Source organism: Theropithecus gelada, chromosome 1 (genome assembly GCF_003255815.1).
Source record: "Theropithecus gelada isolate Dixy chromosome 1, Tgel_1.0, whole genome shotgun sequence".
In the NCBI taxonomy this organism is placed as follows: Eukaryota; Metazoa; Chordata; class Mammalia; order Primates; family Cercopithecidae; genus Theropithecus; species Theropithecus gelada.
The window spans coordinates 137,667,570-137,692,797 of record NC_037668.1 but is presented as its reverse complement, the minus strand read 5'-3'; the positions used below and the strand labels follow the sequence as shown (position 1 = coordinate 137,692,797).

General features: G+C 53.1%; 1 protein-coding gene across 1 annotated transcript in view; it reads left to right on the top strand.

Annotated features, from left to right (window-relative positions):
• The window catches only part of SNAP47 (synaptosome associated protein 47), a 52,263-nt gene extending 41,185 nt beyond the window's left edge, over positions 1-11,078 (top strand). The window contains exon 5 of the mRNA XM_025385969.1: positions 10,373-11,078. Coding sequence (XP_025241754.1) covers positions 10,373-10,519 — 147 coding nt within the window. The 3' untranslated portion in view covers positions 10,520-11,078. The remainder of the gene's footprint in view (positions 1-10,372) is intronic.
• The last annotated feature ends 14,150 nt before the right edge of the window (positions 11,079-25,228 follow it).

The following is a 25,228-nucleotide window of genomic DNA, read 5'->3' as shown; positions in this document are numbered from 1 at the left end:
GACAGACACTGGGTCTGGCGGGAGAGTGGGTGGGAGCCTCGCTGGCGCCTGATAGTGGGAAAGAAGCCTGCTGCACTGCTGCCGTGGTTCCTGATAGGAACGGATGTGCCATGGCCGGTCCCAATGGGCACAGGTCCCAGGGGATGCTTGGGTGACACCTCAGCCTCCTGCCTAATGGCATGGGGCGACCAGCGTGCCACTGCCTGTGACGTCTCCATAAACAGCAAATGCAAACGCACATGGTAACAGGAAAGCCATGCAACTCATTCCGTTCAAAGTCAAAGGGTTCCCAGGAAGCCAAGCCTAGTGCTGGGATGGGGGTGAGTCTGAGGGTGTGGCCAGGCTCACATGGGGCCCAGATAGGGCTCACGTGGGGGTGTGGGATGGCAGCATCTGGGCATATGGGGACCCAGGTGTTTCTGTCCTCGCATCTTTGTCTGGCAGAAACCCTCTGCCCACTCCACGGCGTCATGTCCCATGTGGACCAGTTCTGGTGATTTGCTGGAACATTCCAAAGTCATTCTGGGGCTCCTTGCCTTCTATGAAACTATCTTCAGAAGGTAACATCTCTTTCTTTCCTTTTATGTTTCTCTTTTTTAGGAACTGGAGAACGCATTGCATCTTCCTCAGGACCCCCGTTCCTGGTCTGGCTTCCCTCACTTCCCTGTCCCTGATGTCTCTAATCTAAACTTCCCTCAATTAATCTGTGTCCTCTCCTAGTCGGGGGAAAAAAATCAATGGTTTCCTGCATACCTAATGAACGTAAGATAATGATTTTCACAGAGTGTCTCCCTACTACTTGGAGTAAGGGTATTGATCAGTGCATGACTGCCCTGGCTTCTTTGAGCTCATCGACCACGTCGGGGGCCAAAAGCCCCATGTGACTTTGGGGCTCCGCAGTCCCTGGGGGCAGGAGAAGCTGCATGGACACCGTGCTCTGTCCTGAGTGCACCTGACACAAGTGTCGCTCTCCTGCCTGGCCCCAGTGGGAGTGTGTGAAGCAGGCGAGTTGGAGAGCAGGTTATGGGCAGAGGGGATGATGAGACTGGCCACCCCCAAGGTGACTGGGCTCTGCAGGGGCACTGGATGCAGCACCCACCCTCCGAGACTAGCCAGGCAGAAGTGGACCTTGCTTGTGAGTGAGGAGGGGTGGGGAGGCCAGGCTCCTCTTCCACTCAGGCTCTCAGCATCCCATGCCTTCCTGCTTTTTGAGGCTGTTCATGTCATGTGTTAACCACAACGTAGGTAGGAGGTCGATTTTGGGGGGCTGTGAGGTTTTGTGATGCTGTTTTTATTTATGGCCTTGATACCAGTCAGATAGGAGAGCTGAGCTGAGCCGTGTGTTTGGGGATCTGTGCCTTCACTGTGAGTTCCTATTAATCATGCTCCTGATACCACATTGCATGCACTTTCTAAATGCTGATCCGTAAGAAGAGGCTGGGAATGGGGACAGTGTGTCCTACAGCCCGACATCCACACAGCAGGAGGCCATGTCCCATGGGCACCCTGGACCAGGTGTGGGGGCCCTGCATGCATGTGGCTTGAGGGTGCCCTGTAACTCAGACCTATGGCAGCTGGGTGCAGGCAGCATCACAGGGAAACACCACGCCTTCCCTTTTAACCTGTATGCTCTTTGGCTAATGGGTTCATGACAGTGAGCGCCTGCTCACCCACCTCTGTACACCCTGTCCACCCCCACCCACACCCTCTGCTTTTGCAGGTGAGCCACTCCTGTGCCTATGTCCCCCAAACTCCCATTGCACTGGGCATGACTGCGGAGGACCCAGGACCCTGGGCTGAGCAGGGCCCGTGGCTTCAGAGCGATGGGGGCAGGAGGCCTTACCAGGCACAGCCTTTGGGGTCCCAGATACTCACACCAACCGGTACCCAGAAACCACCTGGGAAACTGCCGGTGCAAGGGGCCTGGCAGGATAGAGTGCAGGACCCGTGCTGAGGGCTGGAGGCCAGCACCTGACAAGCCCTCCCAAGGCCGCTCCCAGGCTGTACCAGCTGAATAGGTCAAGCAGAGACCGAGTGCTGAGTGGGACTTCAGTCTTGGAGGACTCGCCCCACCTGGAGCCTTTCCTGTCCTCCCAGTTGTCACGTTAATGAAGGCCAGGTGTGTGGGGCAAGTGCTGGGTGTCGTGGAGGCCCTGGCTGTGGAAGGTAATATGTGTTATAGCAGTGGGGAGTTTCTCATTATTCACTTTTTAAAAATTGGTGAAATATATAAACACAAATTTTGCCATTTTAACCATTTTTAAGTGTACGATTTAGTGGGGTTAATGAAATTCACCACCATCGTCCTGCACAGAAACTTTCTCTTGAGACGCAAACCCACGTTTCTGCCCCAGCTCCCCACCCACCACTCTGCCTTCCATGTCTGCTAGCCTGCCACTCTGGGTTCCTTACAGCAGGGGAGTAACGCAGCCCTTGTCCTTTTGTGCCTGGTTTATTTCACTTGGCATGTGGTTTTCAGGACCCATGCCCTGAAAACCCCTCTGTTGGTGGATGTGCGAGCTCTTTCCTCCTTTAGGCTGCTATGGAGAATGCTGCTGTAAGTGTTCACATGTGAGCGTCTGTTTGAGGTCCTGCTCTCAAGTCTTTAGGGTACACAGTGATCCCCCTTATTAAGGAAAATGCTCTAAGACCCCCAGGTCATAAAGCTTTACCCCCATGTTTTCTTAGGAGTTCTGTGGTTTTGGTTTCCTCTTTAGGTTGTGAACCCATTCTGAGTTAATGTTTGTGTGCAGAGTGAGGTGAGGACCCAGATTTATTCTGTGTGTCCAGATCGAGTTTTCCCGATACCATTTGGTAAGCCAGCCATTCTTTCCCCATTGAATGGTATTGACACCCTTGTTGAAAATCCGTTAGCCATAGATATATGAGTTTATCTCTGGTTTCTCACTTAATTCCATTCTGTGGTCTAGTGTCGCTGTTTTGATTACTGTAGGTTTGTAGTAAGGTTTTTTGTACTTTTTATTTTGAGACAGGGTCTCACTCTATCTCCCAGGCTGGAGTGCAGTGGCATGATCTCTGTTCACTGCAACCTCCGCCTCCCGGGCTCAGATGATTCTCCCACCTCAGCCTCCCAAGTAGTTGGGACTATAGGTGTGTACCACCATGTCCACCTAAGTTGTTTTTTTATTTTTTTGTAGACATGGAGTCTCCCTATGTTGCCCAGGCTGGTCTTGAACTCTTGGGCTCAAGCAACCTTCCATCCTCAGCCTCCCAAAGTGCTGAGATTATGGGCATGAGCCACTGCGCTGGCCAAAAAAAAGTTTTAAAAGTAAAAAATAAAATAAATTAAAAAGAGAAAACAGCATATAGGATAACAATATAAAGAAAAATTATTCTGGCACGGCTATATAGTGTTGGTGTATGAAGTTTTATTACAGAAGAGTCAGAGTTAAAAAAAATTGCAGTTTGTAATACACAAAAGTTATAGGAAGCTAAGGCTCACTTATTACTGAAGAAAGACTGTTTAAAATAAATTTAGTGGAGCCTTAGTGCACAGTGTTGATAAAGTCCACAGTAGTGTTCAGTCAAACCTAAGCCTTCACGGTCACTCACCACACACCCAGGGCTGCGTCCAGTCCTGCCAGCCCTGCTCACGGGAAGCGCCCTATACTGCGTGCCATTTCGTATCTTTATGCTGCACGTTTACTGTACCTTCTTCACATTTAGATGTGCAGGTGGTTACCGTGGTGCTCCAGCTACTTGTGCTGCTTGGTGCTGTGGTGTGCCGTGCAGGCCTGCAGCCTGCGGGGATGTGCCCCACTACGCAGCCAGGCACCACAGGCCCTGCCCCCTTGGTGTGTGTATGTGTGCTCTAACATTGTCCCACGATGAGACCCTGAGCCATGGTTCCTCAGGATGCATCCACATCATTACGTAACACATGACTATTTTAGTATATCATGCTTTTGTTTTCATTCATCTCAAAGAATTTACTGATTTCCCTTCCATCACCTGTTGGTTGTTTAATTTGTGAACACTGCAGTTTGCCGTGTTGCTAGCTTCCCTCTGCTGTGGTTGGAGGAGACACCTGCTGTGGATCCGTCTCTCTAGGCTTGTTGAGGGCTGCCTCCCAGTCCGTGGCCCACCTCCCAGCCTGTGGCCCATGGAGGCATCTGGTGCAGAGGAGAATGGGCTCCTGCGGTTGTGGGTGGAGCGCTCTGCACAGGTCTCCTGGGCCATGGGTTTATAGTGCTGTGCAGGCTGCCTGTTTCTGTATGGGTCCTCTGCCTAGCTGTTCTGTTCATTTTGATACATTTGCTAGCCTTTAAATGTGGTCAGCAGGTATTATGCAGTCTTGGTTCAGGCTGGGAAGTAGGTTTGTGCAGCTGTTGACACCATGTGTTGAAGGATGAGAGAGCAATGCCAGAGGCAGGTTCACTGGGCCAGGCATCACCCACTGGGAGAGTGAGGCTGCAGAGTGGCCCTGGATGGCAGGGGTCAGCACTGTGGTTGCTTCTGAGCTGTGTGTCACAGCCCTGAGTGTTGGGCCCTGTTCCTGTCCCCTCTGCACAGCAGCGTCCCGCCTCAAGGTGCAGATGAGAGGCAAGGGGGACAGGGCCGCAGCGCACAGGGCAGAGCATGAGGTGCCTGGCAAGTTGGGAGCAGATTCATTGGCCACAGCTCTGGCCGTTTTGGTTCAGGCTGGGAAGTGGGTTTTGTGGGGCTGTGGCCGACCCCTTGGAAGAGCCACATTTTAGTGCGTTTTCAGTTTGTTTCCTATTTTGAGGGTACCACTGAGGTTCTTCCACGTGTCAGATGCACCTTCAGTGGCACTCAGTTCACATTCACTGAACACTTTAGTGAGGATTCATCGTCCCTCAAGCACTTGGCTCTCTTAATGGGAATCTCCATCTGTGGTCTAGGAGCAGGGAGCGCTCTTGGGCAGGACAATTTAGTCCAGGCCCGGCTCCTTGCTCTGCACAGCGTTTCCTGTGCGCGCCTGGAATGAGCTCAGCTGGCCCGGCTGACTGAAAGTCCCCTCTGAGCAGCAAGGCCTCCGTGCTCATTGCCTCAACCCACCGCCACGGGGGCATCCTGAGGAGGGGGGCCCTGCGCCTGCCCCCCTGCTAGTGCACAGACCACCTTGGCCTCCAGGAATGCAGCAGAGGGGACTCGGGCGGGCCTCAGGGTGGTCTGCGAGTGCCGAGTGTGACAGATCGCAGCAGAGAGTGTTCTTTACAGCCTCCAGAGCTTGGCTGTGGTGAGAGCCAATTTTCCCCCTTTACATTCTCTGCAGCATATTAATGGCCCCAACTGGTAGAACTATTTTGAGTTGTAGACAGCTTGATTTATCCCAGCTCTGTTCTTAAATGGTTGCTAATTTCTCACTGCAAGAAAATTCACAGTTCCTCAGTGAGTCAGCTTAATGACACGGCCAGGGCAGCACAGCTAACAGCAGACTGCTATCGATGCTTGGCTTTGTGCAGTGATGTGCCACACTCTGGCATTGCAAGGCGAGCCAGAGCAGACATATCGCGTGGGACACAAGAGCCGATGTCCCGCAGAGTTTGGAGGCTCAAGGCCCTGCATGCCTCTGGAGCAGCGTCTTCCCGGGCTGCTGGTGGCAGCGAAAGCACAAGCCCAGGACGTCTTCAGGCACCCGGCACTCAGCCTTGCCCTAATGGTGCGCGCATGGACACACAGCTGCTTGGTAGGTGGGCCCACCCTACTTCATTAGGCTATTTTTCCATATTTATTTTTTGTCTTTATAAACAAAATGGAAATGGTGAGAATGCTAAACGCTCTTGTCTTTGTTGTGCAGGGCTTCTGGCCTATGTCACTGTCAACCCAGACAGTGTTGGTGATGCTTTGCTCTGAGTCTGCAGGAGCTTCATGGAGACAGAGGCTTTCCTAGCGGGGCAGCAAGCAGAAGCTTTTCTTCCGGAACAGCCTTTGCTTAAGGGCACGAGGGAGCCGGCCAGGCCCGCAGCACCCAGGGCATCCTCCTCACAGACGTGTTGAAGGAAAGTGGCTTTGGTGCTATCCTAGGCCGTAAGCTGGCAGTGTCGGCCACACTCAGTTGTGTTTCTTTGTTCAGGTTGTGCCTCCTGCTGCCTGCCTAAGTCACCTAGGGCTGCTCCCCTTCCTGGCTCTGACGCCCTCAGCGGGTCCCACAAGCCGCTCAGGACCACAGAGTCTGGGCCTAGGTCTGGCCAGGCATCCACTGACGCTCTAAGCCGCAGCTTCTCTTAGGAACACTTCTCTCAGGTCCGGCTCGCAGGCATGCCCCAGGGCCTACCTGGATTATACTGTCCTTCAAGCACTCCCTGCTCTATTTCTTTGAAGTTTATAAAAGTTTGTTTCCCCCAAAACCCAAAGCACTTTTAATCAGGTGGTTTCTATGGAGGTCGAACTGGCTGGAAGGAAGGCCGGTTCCTGAGTTTCTTTACTTATGTAGCAAGGACTCAAGGAAGTCTGATTTGCACCTGGCCTCTGACTCAGAGCCCATGAGGGTTCCTCCGTGAGGCCACTGGCTGCCCTGGAGCTGACAGCATCCTACACAATGGCTAGATGGCTTGTCACCCCAGGCCGCAGAGGAACAACTGTTTCTAGGGTTTGGCCAGACTTCACATTCTCCATTCTTTCCATCCCTGTTATGTGGAATGCACACGATGCCATATAATTACTTCAGTCCCTTCTTAAAGGAAAAAGAATCTGGACCCGCACTCCAGGACACTGGCAGTTTGAAGGTTCGCTCAGGAATGTTCTTTGTCTGCAGACCTAGCAGCTGTACAGATCGCTCTTGTGTGTTTGCATTATTAATTAACTTCAAGTGCAATTTTGGCAGGCAGGCCAAGGGTCTCAACAGGCTATTTGGAATGAGTTCTCTTTTAAGGCCTTTAACGTGGTGAGACATTTTCAAATCAAAAAGTACAGTAGGAGCCAGCCTTTATTTTGTCTGTGTACACAATAAAATATTCCACTTCTGTAGGCAGATCAGCTGGTCTTGGTCACAAATTAAATGTGCATATTATTACTGTGCTTATTAGGCAAAAACCTAAACTATGGAAATTTTTGCTATTTCCACTGCTTTCTTATGCACTAGAAAAAGGCATGAATTTGGTGTCTTTTTTAAAAAAAGGTTATTTTCTTCTTTATATTCTGGGGAGATGTCATAGACATCTTTAGGGCATACACCACTCAGCCTTGCAGGGAAGGTGGCAGACATGAGTGCTGGCCTGCCTGGGTCTGTTGGAGATGACCCGGGGGGACAGGCGTCATGTGGGGAAGATAGTGAACAGGAGTGTGGGGCTCTCAGGGTCTGTGTGGAGGTGGCCCCAGGTGGATGGGCTTCACGCCTCCCTGTGGTCCTGGTCTCCATGTGGCTCCTGATCCCTGAGTTGTTGCTGGTCTCTTCTGGGCCTTGCCGTGGGTAGTATAACCTTCATGGCGGCTTGCTAGGACTATGTTTAAAAGAAGAATATGATGTATGTTTAATAATTATTGGCATTGATGTATGTCAAATGGTACTCTGTGTCTGTTGGGTTCAGTACAGGATTTTATTTGTTTTCCCTATCATTTTTACCTTCGAACATCTGGGTCAGGGTTAGACAGATTAACACGGCTTATTCCGCTACCCTTAGTGTCATCCTGCCGAAGACACTCCAGTCTGAGAGCCACAGCAGGTCCTGGCCCAGCCTCCCTTGGATGTCCCAGGGCCCTGCCACCACCTGTAAGGGCTATGGGACTTCTGGCAGTGACCTGGGATGTGACCTGGGTCATGCCGCACAGCATCTCTATGTGCAATGAGTGTATCCTCCGGACCAGGGGCAGGTCTCCCTGTCTGTGAAACAGAGGTAAAATGTGCCACGTTTTTAGAACAATGTCAGCTTACATTGCATATCCGATAACTCAGCTTTCATTCAGGATAGCTATGGGATGGTAAAAACAGAAGACAAAGTTGTGTGTGTAGTTTAATCTCAAATTTGAGTTATTCGCAAGAGTGTATGGACATAGCAATGGGGAAAAAAGCCAGATGGGAGTGTACTCGTGTCACTGATGGTGCCAGTCTAACAGTGGTCTGGATTATGGACAGATTTTGTTTTCTTCCTTAACTTCTCTCTTGTTTCCTGGTTTTCTACATGCAGTTATTAACAGAAAAGACAAATAGTGGTGTCTCCTGATAGCACTCCACACCGTGGTTGTGGAGAGGGCAGGGCTGACGCAGGGGCTGGTGGGAGGCCTTAGAGCTGTGGGTCCTGGCAGGGGCTTGGGCCATCTCCCCAGCTGTCAGCTTACAGGAGCCCTGTGGCCCTGAAGGACATTTAAATTCTAAATACACTTAAATCACATTTTAGCATGGTTGACGAGAGACATAGGGACTGAGACCAGAGCCCGAGCGGATCCATATCCCTGGCTTCCGGGAGGCCTCCTCACGGGATGTAGGCACAGGGACGGTGTGAGTGTGTAGCCCGGCCATCCTTTCCAAGGACTGTGCCTGCTGGTTCCAGCAGTGTCCTCAGGATCACACTGAGAGCAGTGGCAGGTGAGAAGGGAGCGGGTTAGCAGAGCCAGCGAGGGGTGGGCTGAAGCTTTCTTCCCTCTCATGGCACAATTTGGGCGTGGGCCACGTGACATCATGGGCCAGGCGGTGGAAAAGACCTCCTGTGTGAGGTCATCTGCCCGTCCTCCTGGAGCCACTGACCCCACCATATACTTTCCAGAGCCCCATCCAGCGATCTAAGTCATGACTCAACAGATGGAGTTTCTGCCAGCTCCTGAGGGTGCAGAAGCCCTGCTGTCTAGAGCTGGGGCTCTAGTCAGGCATTTATTCATCTGTCTTATGACAAAGATCTCAGCAGGAAGGCTGCATTTGGAAAGGGACATGTGGCTCATTTCACCTCTGCTGTGTGCCTGTGAGTGACCTCAGCCCTCAACTCCCTGTGCCGTCCGCAGAGAGGGGCTGGGCACTCGGCTGGGAAAGGGCTCCTTCTGCAGCGCAGCAGCGACCCTGGCTGGGCCCTTTCCGGTTTTCACAGCTTGTTCGCATTTGTGATCTCATGTGAGCCACACTGTTCCGTGGAAGGAGCTGGATCTGACTGACTGGCCCTCTGTCCTGGCCGCCTCCATACTGTTTCTCATGGGTCAGATGAAGGCCGGACCATGGGCGGGGGCATTGCTTGTGACCCTGAATCCCGAGCTGCATGTGTTCCACCGCTGGCCGCCCTGCTGCTGGGGAGCACTGAATCCCCTGCCCTGGTCGCCCAACCCTGCAGGACGCTGAGCGTCCCGCCATGTCACTGGGCGGAGCATGGGGAGGCCGCTCCCCGAGGGCTCAGGTGTGCTGTTCCTAGAGGCAACCAGAGGAGCTGTAGGGACTCCCCTCAAAATCACCACCCCCTGGACCCTGGGCGGTCACTGCCGTCCAACTGGTGGGGACACAGAACACTGAGGGTTCCTTCTCCTGTCTTAAACAGTGATCCAGAACTTTCCCTGAAAGAGGACATGGACATTTATTGCAAGTGGTGGGTCACTCAAGTTTCCTTTCCGGTGTATTCTTCTCCGTTGTCAGGTGGTGGTATGAGGCTTCTAGAGCTAGGCTGAGTGCGTAAAGCAGTGCTTTACAGTGTGGTTCACCTTCCTAGATTCCTCATAGAACACAGCCGGTTAAGCCACAGACACAGCACCAGCTCAGCCCTCAGCTTATCGCCCCCGCTGCACCCAGGGGACACATCTCTGTGCTGTCGTTCCTGGGGTGGCCCACCCATCCAGCCTTCACCATCGACACCTGCCTGGCCATGCGTGCCTCCAGCTTCTGCACCTGATGGGCCGGGGACTGTCTTCCACACCCCCACGGTGCTGGCTGCCCTCCACCGTGTGGAGAGTTTCGTTCTATCATTTGCAGTGTGCATGAAACATCTCACACTTAGAGACAAGAGAAAGGGTTTGTGTTTCTTTTTAATCCTACTTTCCCACTCCATCTGCAGTTAAGGACCCACGTGCAGACAGGTCATGAGCACAGTGGCCAGGCGAGAGCTGGGACTCAAATCTGAGCTGCCTGCCCAGGTCCCCAGCTGCCCTGCTGTGGGCAGGAATTCCACACCCACATGCAATGCTCCCACAGGGTCAGCCAAACAGAGCACTCCGCAGCCTGGAGATGGCAGGCCAGAGTGTGGCCACTGCACCAGGCAGGAGGTGGGGTGGGCATCTCATCTCACCAGGCCTGTACTGGCAGAGGCAGAGCCATGACCTGACCCTGGTGCTGGGCTGCTGGCTCCCTCCCGCTGGCTCTCAGATGGCATCACCCAGGTGGTCACGCAAAGGCTCTTGGATGTGTGAGACAGGGAGATGTTGTCTCTGCTAGGGTTTGCAGAGATGGCAGCCTCTGCTGTGATTTTGTGCTTCTCCCCAGATCCTGAGGAGGATGAAGGGGCTGGCCCTGGAGGCTGAGAGTGAGCTAGAGAGACAAGACGAAGCCCTGGATGGCGTCGCAGCAGCTGTGGACAGAGCAACCTTAACCATCGACAAGCACAACAGGCGGATGAAGAGGCTGACCTAGGGGCAGAGTGTCCCTGCATTCCTGTCTCTGCCTGCACATCCCCCTGAGATGGAGGACTGAGGGTCGGTGCCAGGGCTGCAGAGGCCTGTGGCCCTCCGGTGTGGTCTTCCTCTGGATGGGGCTGCTACTGTGGGGCCACCTCCACACTAGGGGCCTCCATAGGTGTGCGCTATGCCTGCCCCCCACTCAGCTCTCCCTGTTGCTGGACAGGACCCGGCCACATGTTCTGCAGATGCCGCAGAAGTGTGGACCATGGCGGGACCCCAAGGACACTTGGCACAGGCCTGGAAGAGGCCAATGCGCCGCCCTCGTCTTGTCTTGGCTCCCTTTCATGGACAGACTGGCCTTCTTAGCTGTACTATGAATTTGTGAGTGAAGTTAGAACCCAGCTCACTGAGCCAGCTCACTTTGAGGGCATCCTATAAACACCCAACTGTTCTTTTATCGTCTCGGTTTTAGCCAAAAGTGAAATTAGCATGACTGCACCTTTCAAACAGAAATACTGATTTCTGCTTTTATGGCCCCATTTCCATCCAGAAATAAAGGGAAATGCTGGCTTTAGAGTGGTTTTTGAAGGTGGGTGCCAATGTTTCTACCTGATGCCTTGTGTCTGGGTCAGCGGCCACTCCCTCAGAGGCCCTGGGGGAGGTGAGTATGGCCTCTGGCGGGACTGCGCGTCACATTACGGGTGGTGCCCCTTTGCCATGCTGCTTCCAGATGCCTCATGCAGGGCTGCAAGGAAGGGTGTGGGCACATGGGAGGTGAGGCCCAGGATGGTGCCATGGCCCAGCCTGTGGGGCCTCCATGCTGGTGCACCCAATGCCCAGTGGTGCTGCCTTCCCAGGCTGCTCAGTGAGCCTCACACACCCTCGCAGCTCTGCAGCCAGAAGCCCCACATTGAGGTATCCCAGGTGTGCTCTCTCCAAAGGTTCTGGGGAGGACCCTGCACCCCGCACGGCCTCCTTCAGCTCCTGGTGGCTCAGGCGCCTTGGGCGCGTGGCTGCACACTCCAGTCTCTGCCCATCCTCTTATGGCCAGTTCCCGATGTGTGCACCTCAAGTCCCCCTCCCCTTTCTCTTAGAGGGTCACCTGCCACAGGTCCAGGGCCCACCCTAATCCAGGATGGCCTGGTCTTGATGTCACTCACTGAGGATGTCTGCCAAGACCCCAGTTCCACAGGAGGTCTTGCTCTGAGGCTGTAGCTGGACTAGGGGCTGCAGTGCCAGCTGCCAGAGCCAGTGCAGGTGCCTGGCAGGAAAACTGGGAAGCAGCCTCTCTAGAAAGCCACAGCCCAGGGAGCTCTGATCTTTTTTGTTTGTTTTTTTGAGACGGAATTTCCCTCTTGTTGTCCAGGCTGGAATGCAATGGCTGGATCTTGGCTCACCACAACCTCCACCTCCCAGGTTCAAGTGATTCTCCTGCCTCAGTCTCCCGAGTAGCTGGGATTACAATAGGCATGCGCCACCACACCTGGCTAATTTTGTATTTTTAGTAGAGATGGGGTTTCTCCATGTTGGTCAGGCTGGTCTCAACCTCTCAACCTCAGGTGATCCGCCCACCTCGGCCTCCCAAAGTGTTGGGATTACAGGCGTGAGCCACTGTGCCCAGCACTCTGATGTTCTTTTTTGATTTGGGAAATTGTTTTCTGCTCTCTTTTTCTTATTTGATTTATACTTAGCAGCCTGCAAAAGGAGACCTTGCCCTCTGGGGTTTTTACACTAAGGCCACAGGTGAGTGAGTGCTCCCAGCCTGGGCACCCCAAGGAGGCCAGTGTTGGCCCCCAAGCCCAGCCCAAGGCATGCGGACACCATGGCCCCTCCCTCCTCTCAGTGCTGAGAGCCGGCAGCAAGAGCTCACCATGCCTGCAGCCACCGTGTGCACCCCCATCAAGCCTGGAGGAGGCTGTGCCCTGTCCTCAGGACCTCACAGTGTGCGTGGGGTCTCCCCTGTCCCTGACCCCTCACTCTCATCAGGACCTCACAGTGTGGGTGGGGTCTCCCCTGTCCCTGACCCCTCGCTCTCATCAGGACCTCACAGTGTGGGTGGGGTCTCCCCTGTCCCTGACCCCTCGCTGTTCTCAGGACCTCACAGTGTGGGTGGGGTCTTCCGTGTTTCTAACCTCTCACTGTCAGCAAGTCTTTGCAATATCAGTTGAGGCCTTTTGTGTCACTTGGCCATTCCTTGTCCACTGGACCTCAAAACTAACATGATATACTGTAGTAAGAATGTAGAAACTTTCCCACTAAAATCACGACCAAGGTCCGTACGTCCGCTCTCACCACCTCCTTTCAGCACTTTAAGTTCTAACAGATGGAACAAGGCAAGAAAAGGAAGTTAAAGTTTAATGATACTGAAAGAAGAAACAAACTCTCTTTGTTCATAAATGACATTTTTCAGGTAGAAAGTGTAAAAAGGGATCAAGAAAACCCCCTAGAATAATGAACAACTATTCAAGATTTCAAAATATACAAAAGTTAATCACTTTCCTGTATACCGACAATGGATGAGTGGATTTGAAGTTAAAAACAAAATACTTCTACATTAGCACCCCCAAACAATAAAATACTTACATACAAGTCTAAAAAAATGTGTACTCTTTCTATATATATGAGAAAAACTACAAAACCCTGATGAAAAAAGAAGAAACAAATAGAGAAAAATTCCACATTTATGGATAAGAAGACTCAGTATTTTCAACATGTTCTTTCCAGCTTGATCTATAGATTCAATGCAATTGCAATCAAAATCCCTGCAAGTTATTTTGTGTATATTAACAAACGATTCTAAAGTATATGTGGAGAGGCAAAAGACCCAGAATAATCAATTCAATACTGAAGGAGAGGAGCAGAGTTGGAGGACTGACACTAGACTTAGACTGACTAGAAGACTTAGAAAGCTGCAGTTACCAAACCAGTGTGTTACTGGTAAAAGGAGAGACAAATAATAGAACAGATTAGAGGACCCAGAAATAGACCCATATAAATATAGTCAACTCATTTTCTAAGATGCACAATGCAGAAAAGACAGTCTTTTCAACAATGGTGCTGGGACAACTAGACATACACATGTGCAAAAGAAATCAAACACAGACCCTACACCCTAAACAGAAATTAATGAAAAGGACCTGGGCGCTGTGGCTCATGCCTGTAATCCAAGAATTTGGGGAAGCCAAGGCAGGTGGATCAGTTGAGGTCAGGAGTTCAAGACAAGCCTGGCCAACATGGTGAAACTCTGTCTGTACTAAAGATACAAAATTTGCTGGCAAGCACCTGTGATACCAGCTACTCAGGAGGCTGAGGCGGGAGAATTGCTTGACCCTGGGAGGCGGAGGTTGCAGTGAGCCAAGATCGCGTCACTGCACTCCAGTCGGTGACAGAGTGAGATTCCGTCTCAAAAAAAAAAAATTACTAAAGGGGATCATAGACCTAAAAGTAAAATGCAAACTACAAATGTCCTGGAATATATCATAGGAGAAAATGTAGGTTATCTTGGGTACGGTGATGGCTTATAAATTTTTTTTCACTCATTTATTGTTAAACTGTTTTCCCTAGTGGTTAATTGATGGCTAATTTACATTCCCTTGGTGATGGCTTTTTAGATATAGCATAATACCAAAGCCATGATCCATGAAACAATAAATTGACAAGCTAGACTTTATTAAAATGTAAAACTTAATGCTCTGCAAATGACACTGTCAAGAGAATGAAATGACAAACCACAGACTGGGAGAAATATTTGCAAAAGACGTCTGACACAGGACTTCATCCAAAATAGAAAAAGAACTCTTGAAGCCAGGCATGACTCCCAATAACTCAGGGGGCTGAGACAGGGGAGGATCCTTTGAGACCGTAAGTTTGAGACCAACCTGGGCAACCAAGCCAGACCCCATCTCTAATAACAATGCTAAAATCTAAAAAAAAAAAAAAAAAAAAAAAAAATTTTGAACTCTTAAAACTTAGCAAAAAAAACCCAAGTAAAAATGGTACCAAAGACCATAACAAACACCTCACCAAAAAGATATAAGCAAATAAGCATCTGAAGAGATGTTTCACATTGCATGCCATTAGGGAACTGCAAATTAAAACAAGGAGGTGCAACTACACACCTGCTAGAATGGCCAGAATCCAAAACACTAACACCAGCAGTTGCTGGGGAGGACGTGGAGCAACAGGAACTCTCATCCATTGCTGGTGGAAATGCAAAATGGTGCAGCCACTTTGGAAGACAGTTTGGCAGTTTACCATATGATTCAGCAATCATGCTCCCTGGTATTTACCCACATAAATTAAAAACATGTTCACACAGAAACCTGCACATGAATGTTTATAGCAGCTTTATTCATAATTGTCCAAACATGGAAGCAGCCAAGATGGGCTTCAGCAGGTGAATGAATCAACTGTGGCCCATCCAGACAATGGTATTATTCAGTGCTCAAAATAAATGAGCCATCAGGTCATGAAAGGAAATGGAAGAAACGTGAATGCATATTGCTAAGTGAAAGAAGCCAATGTGAGAATTAGGGGACACACCGGAAAAGGCTGAACTATGGAGACAGTGAAAAGATCAGTGGTTGTCAGGCATTGGAGGGGGAGAGGGATAAACAGGCAGAGTGCAGAGGAGTTTTAGGGCAGTGACACTGCTCTGTTTGATGCTCTAATGATGGATGCATGCTGTCATACATTTGTCAAAACCCCTAGAATGTACAACATCAGGAGTGAATCTTCATGTAAACTTTGGGTGATACTGTGTCAAGCTAGGCTCACTGATTGTAATAAATGTACCACTGTGGTGGGGGATTTTTATACTAAGGGAGGCTGAGGGTGTAAGCTGGGGTATATGGGAACTATCTTCCACTCAACTATGCTGTAAACCTAAAACTATTCCTCTTTTTATTTTTTGAGATGGATTCCACCCTGTCGCCCAAGCTGGAGTGCAGTGGCGTGATCTTGGCTCACTGCAACATCCGCCTCCCGGGTTCAAGCAATTCTCCTGGTTCAGCCTCCCAAATAGCTGGGATTACAGGCATGCATCACCATGCACAGCTAATTTTTGTATTTTTAATAGAGGTGGGATTTCACCATGTTGGCCAGGCTGGTCTTGAACTCCTTACCTCAGGTGATCTGACTGCCTCAGGCTCCCAAAGTGCTATGATTACAGGTGTGAGCCACCGCACCTGGCCTCTTTATATTATTATTTTTAATTATTATTACCATTTTTGAGACTGTCTCACTCTGTTGCCCAGGCTGGAGTGCAGTGGTGCAATCACAGCTCACCACAGCCTTGACCTCCTGGGCTCAAGTGATCCTCCCACCTCAGCCTCTTGAGTAGCTGGGATCACAGGCATGTGCTACCACACCCGGCTAATTTTGGTGTTTTTGGTAGAGACGGGGTCTCACCATGTTGGCTAGGCTAGTCTCAATCTCCTGCCCTGATGTAGTCCTCCCACCCCAGCCTCCCAAAGTGCTGGGATTACAGGCGTAAGCCACCAGACCCAGCCTAAAACTATTATTAAAAAAAGAAAAAGAATGGAGTCACCATTCCCAAGCAATATTGAAATCCAGCAGAACAAATTTCATTAGGTTTCAGGACCTGAAAATAATTTTCTGGGATTCAAGGTTTTGGCCTCTTAAGCCAAAGCTCCACCTGTGGGGTCATCCTTTTTCTTTAAGGGTAGAACCTGGTCTGCAGTCCAGTAGCTCCATCAGCCTGTTTCCTGCCTGTAAGATTTTGGGATTCCAACAGCCCTTTTTCACACTGCCCCGGCTCTGCACCTTTCATCCAAGCTGGAAATGTTTCTGTTGATCTAACAATCTCAAAATCCTTGTGAGTCTCCTGTGCATGTCACAGGGATCAATGCCTTTAGATAAGTGGGTCCTCCACAGAGCTTTGCTGCCCAGCCCCATGTTGACTGCTGGCCTCTGCTGAGAGGGCAGAATGCACCGTGAGTCCCACAGTGAGTCACTGTCCAGTTACTGCCCAGACTTCTCTGCAGATCACACTTTCCCAACAATGGTGCTCCTCATTCTATCATCTTTTGCTATCTGGACAGGCTGAGAATTTCTCAAATCATCAAGTGCTGGTTGTTGTTTTTTATTTCTGCAGTTCCATCCTCAGTGCTTCTTTCCTTTTGCATTTTACTACAAGCCTCAAGGAGAAAACAGGCCCACACTTCCAACACTTGGCTCAGGCCTCCCAAAGTGCTGGGATTACAGGCGAAAGCCACTGCGCCCAGTCTAAGAAACACCTGAGACTAGGTGATTTATAAAGAAAAAAGGTTTAATTGACTCACAGTTCCGCATGGCTGTGGAGGCCTTAAGTAACTTACAATCATGGCGGAAGGTGAAGCAGAAGCAGGCACCTTCACAGGGCAGCAGGAAGAAGTAAGTGAGTGCAAGCAGGGGAATTTCCAGATGCTTATAAAACCACCAGATCTCATAAGAACTCACTGTCACAAGAACAGCATGGCAGAAACGGTCCCCATGATCCAATCACTTCCCACCGGGTCCCTCCCAATGACATGGGGATTACAGAGATTACAATTCAAGATGAGATTTGGGTGGGGACACAGCCAACCCATATCATTGGGCCTTAATGACACCTGCAGAATCCTTTCCAGCCCTTAGTGTTTGGCTGAGGGGTTGAGAGAAGCTGCCAGTGCACTAGGGCCAGGAGTCACAGGTATCTTGGGATCCACCACCCAGCGTTTCCTCCATCCAGGAGGCCATGGGCCAGCCCTCCCCTCTCACTTACCTGGTCGGGGTGGACGCTTCATCCCTCCATGTACTGTGTGCCAGGCCTCAGGAAGGTACCTGCCGTCTCTGAATGTCTGTCCCTGAATCAGTAACGAGGGGATGTCCACACATCCCATGCACAGCTCTGAAGACACAGTGTCCCACTCACTGGGAACCTCACCCCAACCCGGCATACAGGTCCCAGTGAGTGGGCATTGCCACCTCTCTGCAATTTCTTGTCCCACTCACAGCACATGTCACCACCTGCCACTGCTGCTTCCTCCCTCAGCTCAGGGGCTGATGGAGATGTGCTGATGCCCCTCCTGAAGGTCACTCGTGTTCAGAAGTCCCACAGAGGTGGTTAGCCTGGGAGACATCCCCTTCTTCTCCCTTGGTGTCTTTGAGGTAGATGGAAGGCACACAGTGCACTGTGGAGAGATCCTGCTGCTGAGAAGGGTGTGGCACCTGTCATAGGCACCTCTGGCTGCTACAAGTTCCTGGGCATGCCAGCTACAGGGTGGCAGCCAGCCCGGAAAGCCAGGATGGGCCAGGGAGGTGTAGCAGCCCACAGCAACTGCAAGCCCCGGGAAAAGGAGGGCTTCTTCTGTTCTGTTGACTTGCTGTGAAAAAGGTCAACTGGATACAAGCCTCCGCCATGGAGATGCTAGAATTTGCTCCACATGTTTCAATTCGGTGGTCTCTGTCGGTGGAGTATTTACAGCAGTGAAGTCAGGAGTCCTGTCCAGTACAGGGGGCACTGCTACCGGTCAGGCCGAGAGGGGATGTCACACAGTTTGCCCACTGGTCTCGAATACGGAACGCTTGATGGGCACTTCAGTCCCAGGGAGGAGACAGTAGGAGAGGCGGCGGGACCAGGGGCCCGGCCTTCAGCGGCTTGCTCCGCACACTCGGGGTTTCCCGGCCCTCTGGCGCTGGGGGAGTTGGGTCGGTTGTGCATGCCGCACTACCTGAGGCTCGGGGCCAAGGCCACCCTCCCGCACCCCACTCTGGGAGGCTCCAGAGCGCGGCCCTGAGATCGTGCTACACTCACCCCCTGGGAAGGAGGTCCACCCCCTGGACCGAGGCGACTCGGAGTCCCCGGAGGAAGGAACTGGCACACGGGCCTCCCTGCGGAGGAGGGAGCGGTCGTGGTCCCCGGTGGTATCAGGGAGAGGCAAGGTCGCTGGTGGGGAGGACCGGGAGCCTCCACTGTGACTCCGAGCAGGGGCCCAGGGTCAGAGGTGGTGTGTGTGGTGTGTGTCTCAGGAGGGCGCAGGGCACAGCTAGTCGGAGGGAAACAGGGTGTGGATCAGGGCCAGCCTGGCAGGCCGCAGTGCCTCTGACTGAAATGCATTAGACAGAGCAAGACACTGCAGCTTTGCAGCTGCGGAGAGGTGGGCGCTGTTAACAGGCACAGAGCGACGCTGACACCGGCGTGTCCCCAGAAAAGTCAGGGTGCCTGACCTCCACAGTGTCTCTGGGAGGTGGAGAAGGTAGGGGTCTCGGTGTGGCCAGAGCGATTCACTGTCCAGCACCCACGATACCGGTCTCCTTTGCTTTCTTTCCATTTTGCACCATGAGTGGGAAGGAATCCGAGTGCAGGAGGGAGGAGTGGGGTCCCGCAGGGCGGGCCCGGGACAGGCAGGGCAAGCCCAGCAGAAGCGCGGTCCTGAGGCCCCCGGGTTCCGATCCAAGGCCTAGAGTGTGCACGGCAGAGCCGGGCTTCATCGAAAGCACACGCTCAGCGGCCGTCCCGGCCAACTGCAGCCCCAGTGAACCAATGGCTCAGCATTTTCAGAAGAAAGCCTGTAGGCATAGACTTCAGTGATTTCAAAGGAGACGCTTCCAAAACCAAGGGCTTGGCCTAGATTTGGAAACGATCTCTCCAGAGCTTACATTTGGAGACCGGTAGAGACCGGGCCTGTTGGGACAACAGCCCCGCGGGCTACGCTGAGTGGATGAAGTTCCAGATGCGTGCTGGGGAGGCGCCTTCCGGCTAGTTCTGAAGTGCTTTAGGGAGGAGTGTGCGCCGCACGTGCAGGCGCCGGGACCAGCCAGGGCAGAGCTTGCAGGCCGCGGTGGGCGAGGGAGGGGCTGTGGGTGTGGCAGGGCGGGGACGGGGGTTAGGGCGCGACCTGGGTGGGCCGTGATGGTAAGCGTGAGCTGGGGTATGCGTGGGGAGATAGGCATGGCCTAAGGGTGAGCAAGACACAGGGGCTGGCCCTGGGTGGGCGCAGAAGGCGTGGGTGGGAGGGGAGGGAGTGGGTGGGAAGGAGGGCGGGACCATGGTATGGGTGGCAGGGTGGGCGAGGTCCTGGGTGGGTAGGGGCGGGCGGAGGGCGTGGGAAGCGACGGTTGGGTCCTAGGTGTGGACGTGGTAGCGGGGCTGGGACGAAGTGGGCGGGCCGTGGGTGGGCGCAGAAGGCGTGGAGTGGGGACGGAGGGCGTGGCCAGACGAAGTGGTCGGCCTGGGACTGGGGTCTGTAGACACTCACGTTGGGATCCGGGCGGGGCGTTTGGCGCGGAAAGAGTGTCTGGCCCTGGCCCGGGGGCGGGAGCAGGGCGTCCAGCAGAGAAGGCAGAGGAGGGGAGATGCGGGCTCCTCCAGGTAGCGCAGGACCCCGTCTGGCTGCCCGAGCCCAGCGAGGGCGCGAGTGGAGGATGGGAGCCGGGGCGGCGGAGGAGCGGAAGGGATGCTGCGTTGCCTTGGAGTGTCAGGGTGAGGGAGGAAAGACCAAGGGATCCCCGTCCTTCGCCCCCGCCGCGGAGTCCCGGGCCTGGGAGTCTTCCGCAGCCTGCTCAGCGCCCGGCACCTAGGGCTTTGCAGGAGTCCGCCCGGGAGCGCCACCAGAGCGGGCGTCCTCCCCGCCGCTCCAAAGGTGGCTTGGGGCAGGTGGGGCGTCCCCCAGGGATGGAGGGACCCTGCCTAGGGAAGGTGAGTCGTGTGTGCTCGAGTGTGCGTGCACTGCGTGGTGTGTGTACACTCAGGTGTGTGAGTGTGTGTGCACTGCGTGGTGTGTGTGTGCTCGGGTTTGCTTGTGTGTGTGAGTGGGGGCGGGGCCGTATCCACTGAACACTAAGAACTCTGTTGCTTTCAAGCCCCCATTTGGGGACCATTCTGGATTTTTCACATTTCTTCCAGTCTGACACATTCCTGCCTGAACACCGGCGTCTTCCCATGGCAGGAGGGATTTCCCTGCTTGTGGGGTTTCCGTGCTGAACCAGGCAGCCCTGAGCAGACCAGGACTGAGCTTCCCAAACCTCAGGGAGAAGGAGCCCTGGTGGATATGGGATCCACGTGGTCCACAGAGAATCAGCTCACAGCTCACCACCCCAGTGACTTCAGGGCAGCCCACCTTCCCCTGGCGCTCCTCAAACGAGCCAGGGAGTGGCCCCTGCTCAGACTCCCTTCCTGCGTCCCAGACTCTGCAGGCCCACCTGCCCCAGCTGCCCTGTGCCCTCCTGCGGCCTTCTGGGGGTGCTATGTGTCTGAGGCCCGGTCTTCTGTCCTCCTGCTCCTCTTGATCGGGGGTCTGGGCACTCTCCCTAATTCATCGCGAAGACTCTTGACACCCACTGCCCATCTTCAGGCCCCAGCACACACAGAGAAGTGGACTTCACACCCACACCTGCCTGACCTCAGGTGCTGGCTCCTGCAGCCACAGCCCTGAGCCTCGGCCCCTCCAGGCTGTCTCTTGCTTGTCCAGGTGGGCATGAGCTGGTCAGTTCCTGGCTGCTGCCCTTCAGACCCCATGCCGGGACTTTGGGTTGGGCTCTGGGCATGGCACTGGCCAGGTCTGGGTGCCTCCTTGAGCAGCCTTGAGCACCAACCTGGTGGCCATAGCTCTCACAGGCTATGCCCCTGCTTCCCCGGCTCCACTCTTAGGGGCAGAAGGCCCTCAGCAGCCTCACTGTGGACTGCTGGACAGGCCCTGTGTGGAGGCACCACTCGGGTCTGCTGTGCCTCGTGGGTCAGAGCATCCCTGTGAAGTTCGTGGTGTTTTCTGTGGCTGCCACAGGAGGCTCTGGCCAGGGTTGCACCCCACTGTGGCTCTCATTTTTTTCAAAACCCAGCTCACCTCCTTCCTGAGCCGCCAATGCCTGCACAGAGCACAGAGCCAGGTGGATTGGGAACCCAGTTGATGAGAAGCAGAGGCCCTTGGTTTAAGCCTGATCTTGTGACAGACAGGAAGTGGAGACCCACTAAGGGAGCTCAGGCTGCCCGAGGCTACCTGCCCAGCACCACCTGCCCAGCAGGCCCCACAAAGTTCTTCCACTCTAGGAGCACTGCAGCAAGGTGCCCTCTTATAAGCCAAAACAGACAGCTTGACTCCACTCAGGACCTCGAGTGGTCAACCCCTGAGTGGCCCCACTGGGCAAAACCATCCCTGCCCAAGGAAGGCTTCCTTAACTCAATTTTTGCCTTTCCAGGTCTTCCCTGAAAGAGGCCAAACAAGATTTAGAAAGTTTAAGAAAATCAAACAGAGGAGGAGAAAAATAAAGCCACAAATACGGAATCATGGAATAATGAGGGTCCACCATAATTGTCGGGCCAATCCCTTTATCCAAGGCCTGTTTTGTTTGTTTGTTTGTTTGTTTGTTTTTGCTTTTTTTTTTTTTTTTTTTTGAGATGGAATCTCACTCTGTCACCCAGGCTGCAGCGCAATGACACTATCTTGGCTCACTGCAACCTCCACCTCCCAGGTTCAAGTGATTCTCCTGCCTCAGCCTCCCAAGTAGCTGGGATTACAGACGCCTGCCACCACACACGACTAATTTTTGTATTTTTAGTAGAGACTGGGTTTCACCATGTTGGCCAGGCTGGTCTTGATCTCCTGACCTCAGGTGATCCACCTACCTCAGCCTCCCAGAGTGTTGGGATTACAAACATGAGCCACCATGTCTGGCCGAGGCATGTATTCTTATGCTTGAGATAGAACATCTCTAGCAACATTGAATAGAAATCAGGGAGTGCTCACTGTTTGGAAGAGAAGGCAGACAATGAAACTGGATAGACAGGCGGCCGTGGAACACAGCTCTGGCCTCTGAGATACCTGGGGCCGAAGCCAAGGGGGATAGATCTGTGTTTCTGTGCCTCACAGCATGAACCTAGATAGGTGATGCTTCCTAGGAGAAGCAGGATTAATCCAGGCACTGATTTCTACAAAGAGCTGTTCTCAGAGGGCTTCTCTGAGGTCAAGGCAGGGTCTCCTGCCAAAGCATGCTGGGTGGGTGGGGTTCCAGATACCCACAGCTGCAATGGGATTTGCGGGAGATACAGATCACCTCAACCCAGTGCTCTTTGTAACCTGCCCCAGTGTCTAGGAGCTCCATAACACTCATCCTATGACCCTAACACTAACCCTGATCCTCTACCTAATACTGACCCTACCAATAACTCTGACACTAACCCTGACCCTAACACTGACTTTAATACTGACCCCACCAGTGATCCTGACATGAACCCTGACCCTAACCCTCACTGTATTGCTGACTCTCACTGTGACACTGTGACCAAGACCCTGACCCTGACCCTAAGTCTAGCCCTAAACCTGATCCTTACACTAACAGTGACCATGAGCTTGACCCTAACTCTAACCCAGGCTCTAACCCTAACCCAGAACCTGACCCTATGATACTGATACCCTAATGCTGACCCTGACCATAAGCCTAACCATGGCCCCAACCCTAACCCTGACCTTATGACCTTGATCCTAACTCTAATCCTGACCCTAACTATGACACTGACTCTATTCCTGACCATAATTCTGATCCTAATGCTAACCCTAACCTTGACCCTACCCACCCGACCCCAGCCATGACCAGGACCCTAACCCTATGTTTGAACTACATGTCTTCACGTATTAGGGATGTTTTAAGGTTCTTGAAAGTTTTGGATGCATCTTGCTGACTTGCATTACTTATAATTACAAACACAAGCAGCTATGATTGAGCTTTGCAGCAAACGTTTTCCTTCTCTTGACTTCTGGGTGAGTTTAATTAAAATGTGCTTTGCTGTTGCAAGTCAAGATTTTTAAAAAGCCATTGAATTTATTGGACAAAACACAATATGTTGTAGCTGAGACCACATGGCCATTCAGAGTCCCAGATTTTGCATTTTTGTGTGTATCAAAACAGTCTTGTTATCTTTACTGCCTTTAGAAGTATTCTGCTTGACGTACATAAAAATGCATAATTCAAAATACTGATTTCATTTGATTCATTGCCAAAAGTAAGTTTGAAATCCAGAAACACATAGACACAGACACACAACAGCAGGCAGACGCTGAGAGACCGTCTCAGGCACATGGGATGCACACACAGACACGTGGGGAAACACACACACACAGCATGTGCACGGAGCATCGTGATGCACAGAACATCTCAGAAAGTAAATATGGAGTTACCGGAAGGTCAGGCTGCTTCCTCAGGTGAAGCACAGAACTCCCCTGCAGGGGCTCTGGGATCTCATTTGTGAGTAGTCCAGGATGGGCCCTGGCCCCAGCAGGCTCCCTTGAGAGGTCTCGGAGGTCCTGTGGTGCCTACCCTGCATCCAGGCTCCAGTGCCCCAGATCTCCATGCTTTGTAATCCTCAGTGTCTGGGCCGTCAGGGACTGTCCTCTCCGGGCCAAATGTGATGTGGGGATCACAGAGGGTACTTTGAAGAAGGGCAGTGTTCGCATTTGGAAACCCCCCGCAACACACCGTGTCCAATCTCCTCCCTCTGTCAGGACAGAGGAAGCCTTCATGGCCCAGAGGCCTGTCCCGCCTGGGTCACCATGTGCTCTTTGGCATGTCTCTCCCTCCACAGGCCTCCATTTCCCCATCTGTACAGTGGGGATCTCAGCAGCCCAGCAGAGGGAGCTGCTGCTGCCAAGGCCCTTGTGCGTGAGTGTTCGTGAGATCCGGTGGAGTGGCAGGGCCGAGGGTCTGAGCAGGGCTCCGGAGGCTCCCAGGGCTGTCCCCTCCCCCTCTCCCACTGTGAATGCTGAGAGCCACATGGACCCCGCAGCTGAGGCTGGGTGTCTGCTGGCTGTGTTCGGGGCAGCCTGGAGCCTTCAAGCTGCCCAGCCAACCTCAGGCCACAGAAACCTAGCCTGGGGACGGGCTCCTGGGTTGCTGCCCCAGCTGGGGGCAACTCAGGGACACACAGGCCCCAGAGGTTGACCACAGGCTCCTCAGCCAGGGCCTTGGCCAATCATGGGTACTCCAGGGGCCTCTGCTCTAGAGCATGGGTCTGGGGGCCAAAGCCCTCCACCTCAGGGCTGTGCCAGGCCTCTCGGGAGTCAAGGGCCTCTGTGGCATCTCTGGCAGGCACAGCTCACCCCAACCCATGGCAAACGCTATGCTAGAGACAGAGGCACAGCCTGATGTGGGTGATACCCCTGCAAGGGCTGTCTCCCTGCCCCAGGGGTCTGTGCTCAAGGCGGTGCAGGGTCCTATAAACCTCCCAGGGGTAGATCCCATACCAGCAGGAGCCTCTTCCAAAGAGGCTGGGAATCAGGGTCTGGGCCCCTCAAAGTGTCCTGGGAAGTCCTGGTCACTCCAGCACGACCTCCTGCACAAGGGACCGAGTGTGCCACCCACTGCTCTCCCGATGCTGAGCCAGGGCAGCCCAGCCTCCAGCCAGCTGCATGGAAGAGGGATTGGGAGAGGAAAGCTGGGGCTGCTTAAGTCAGGGCTGGGCTGCCCCAGGGTCCTGGGGGCTTCTGCCCTTCCATTTTGCTGGGCAGGCCTTGTGGTGCTAGGGGATGGGAGGTGGCCTGTGGGGCTATCTTCTTGCATGCCCCAGAGCTCGGAGCCTGCTGTGCTGCGATCAGCCAGTGCTTGGCCCTGGGAGGAGGACAGGCCTCATGCCTTCTGAGGAGGCCTGAGCCAAAAGCCAGCATCCCTGGGAAGCCAGGCCATGGGAGGAGACCTCTCTCCAAATACGTCTCCTGCTGGAAGCCACATCCCAGCTGCACTTCCCAGGAGCTCC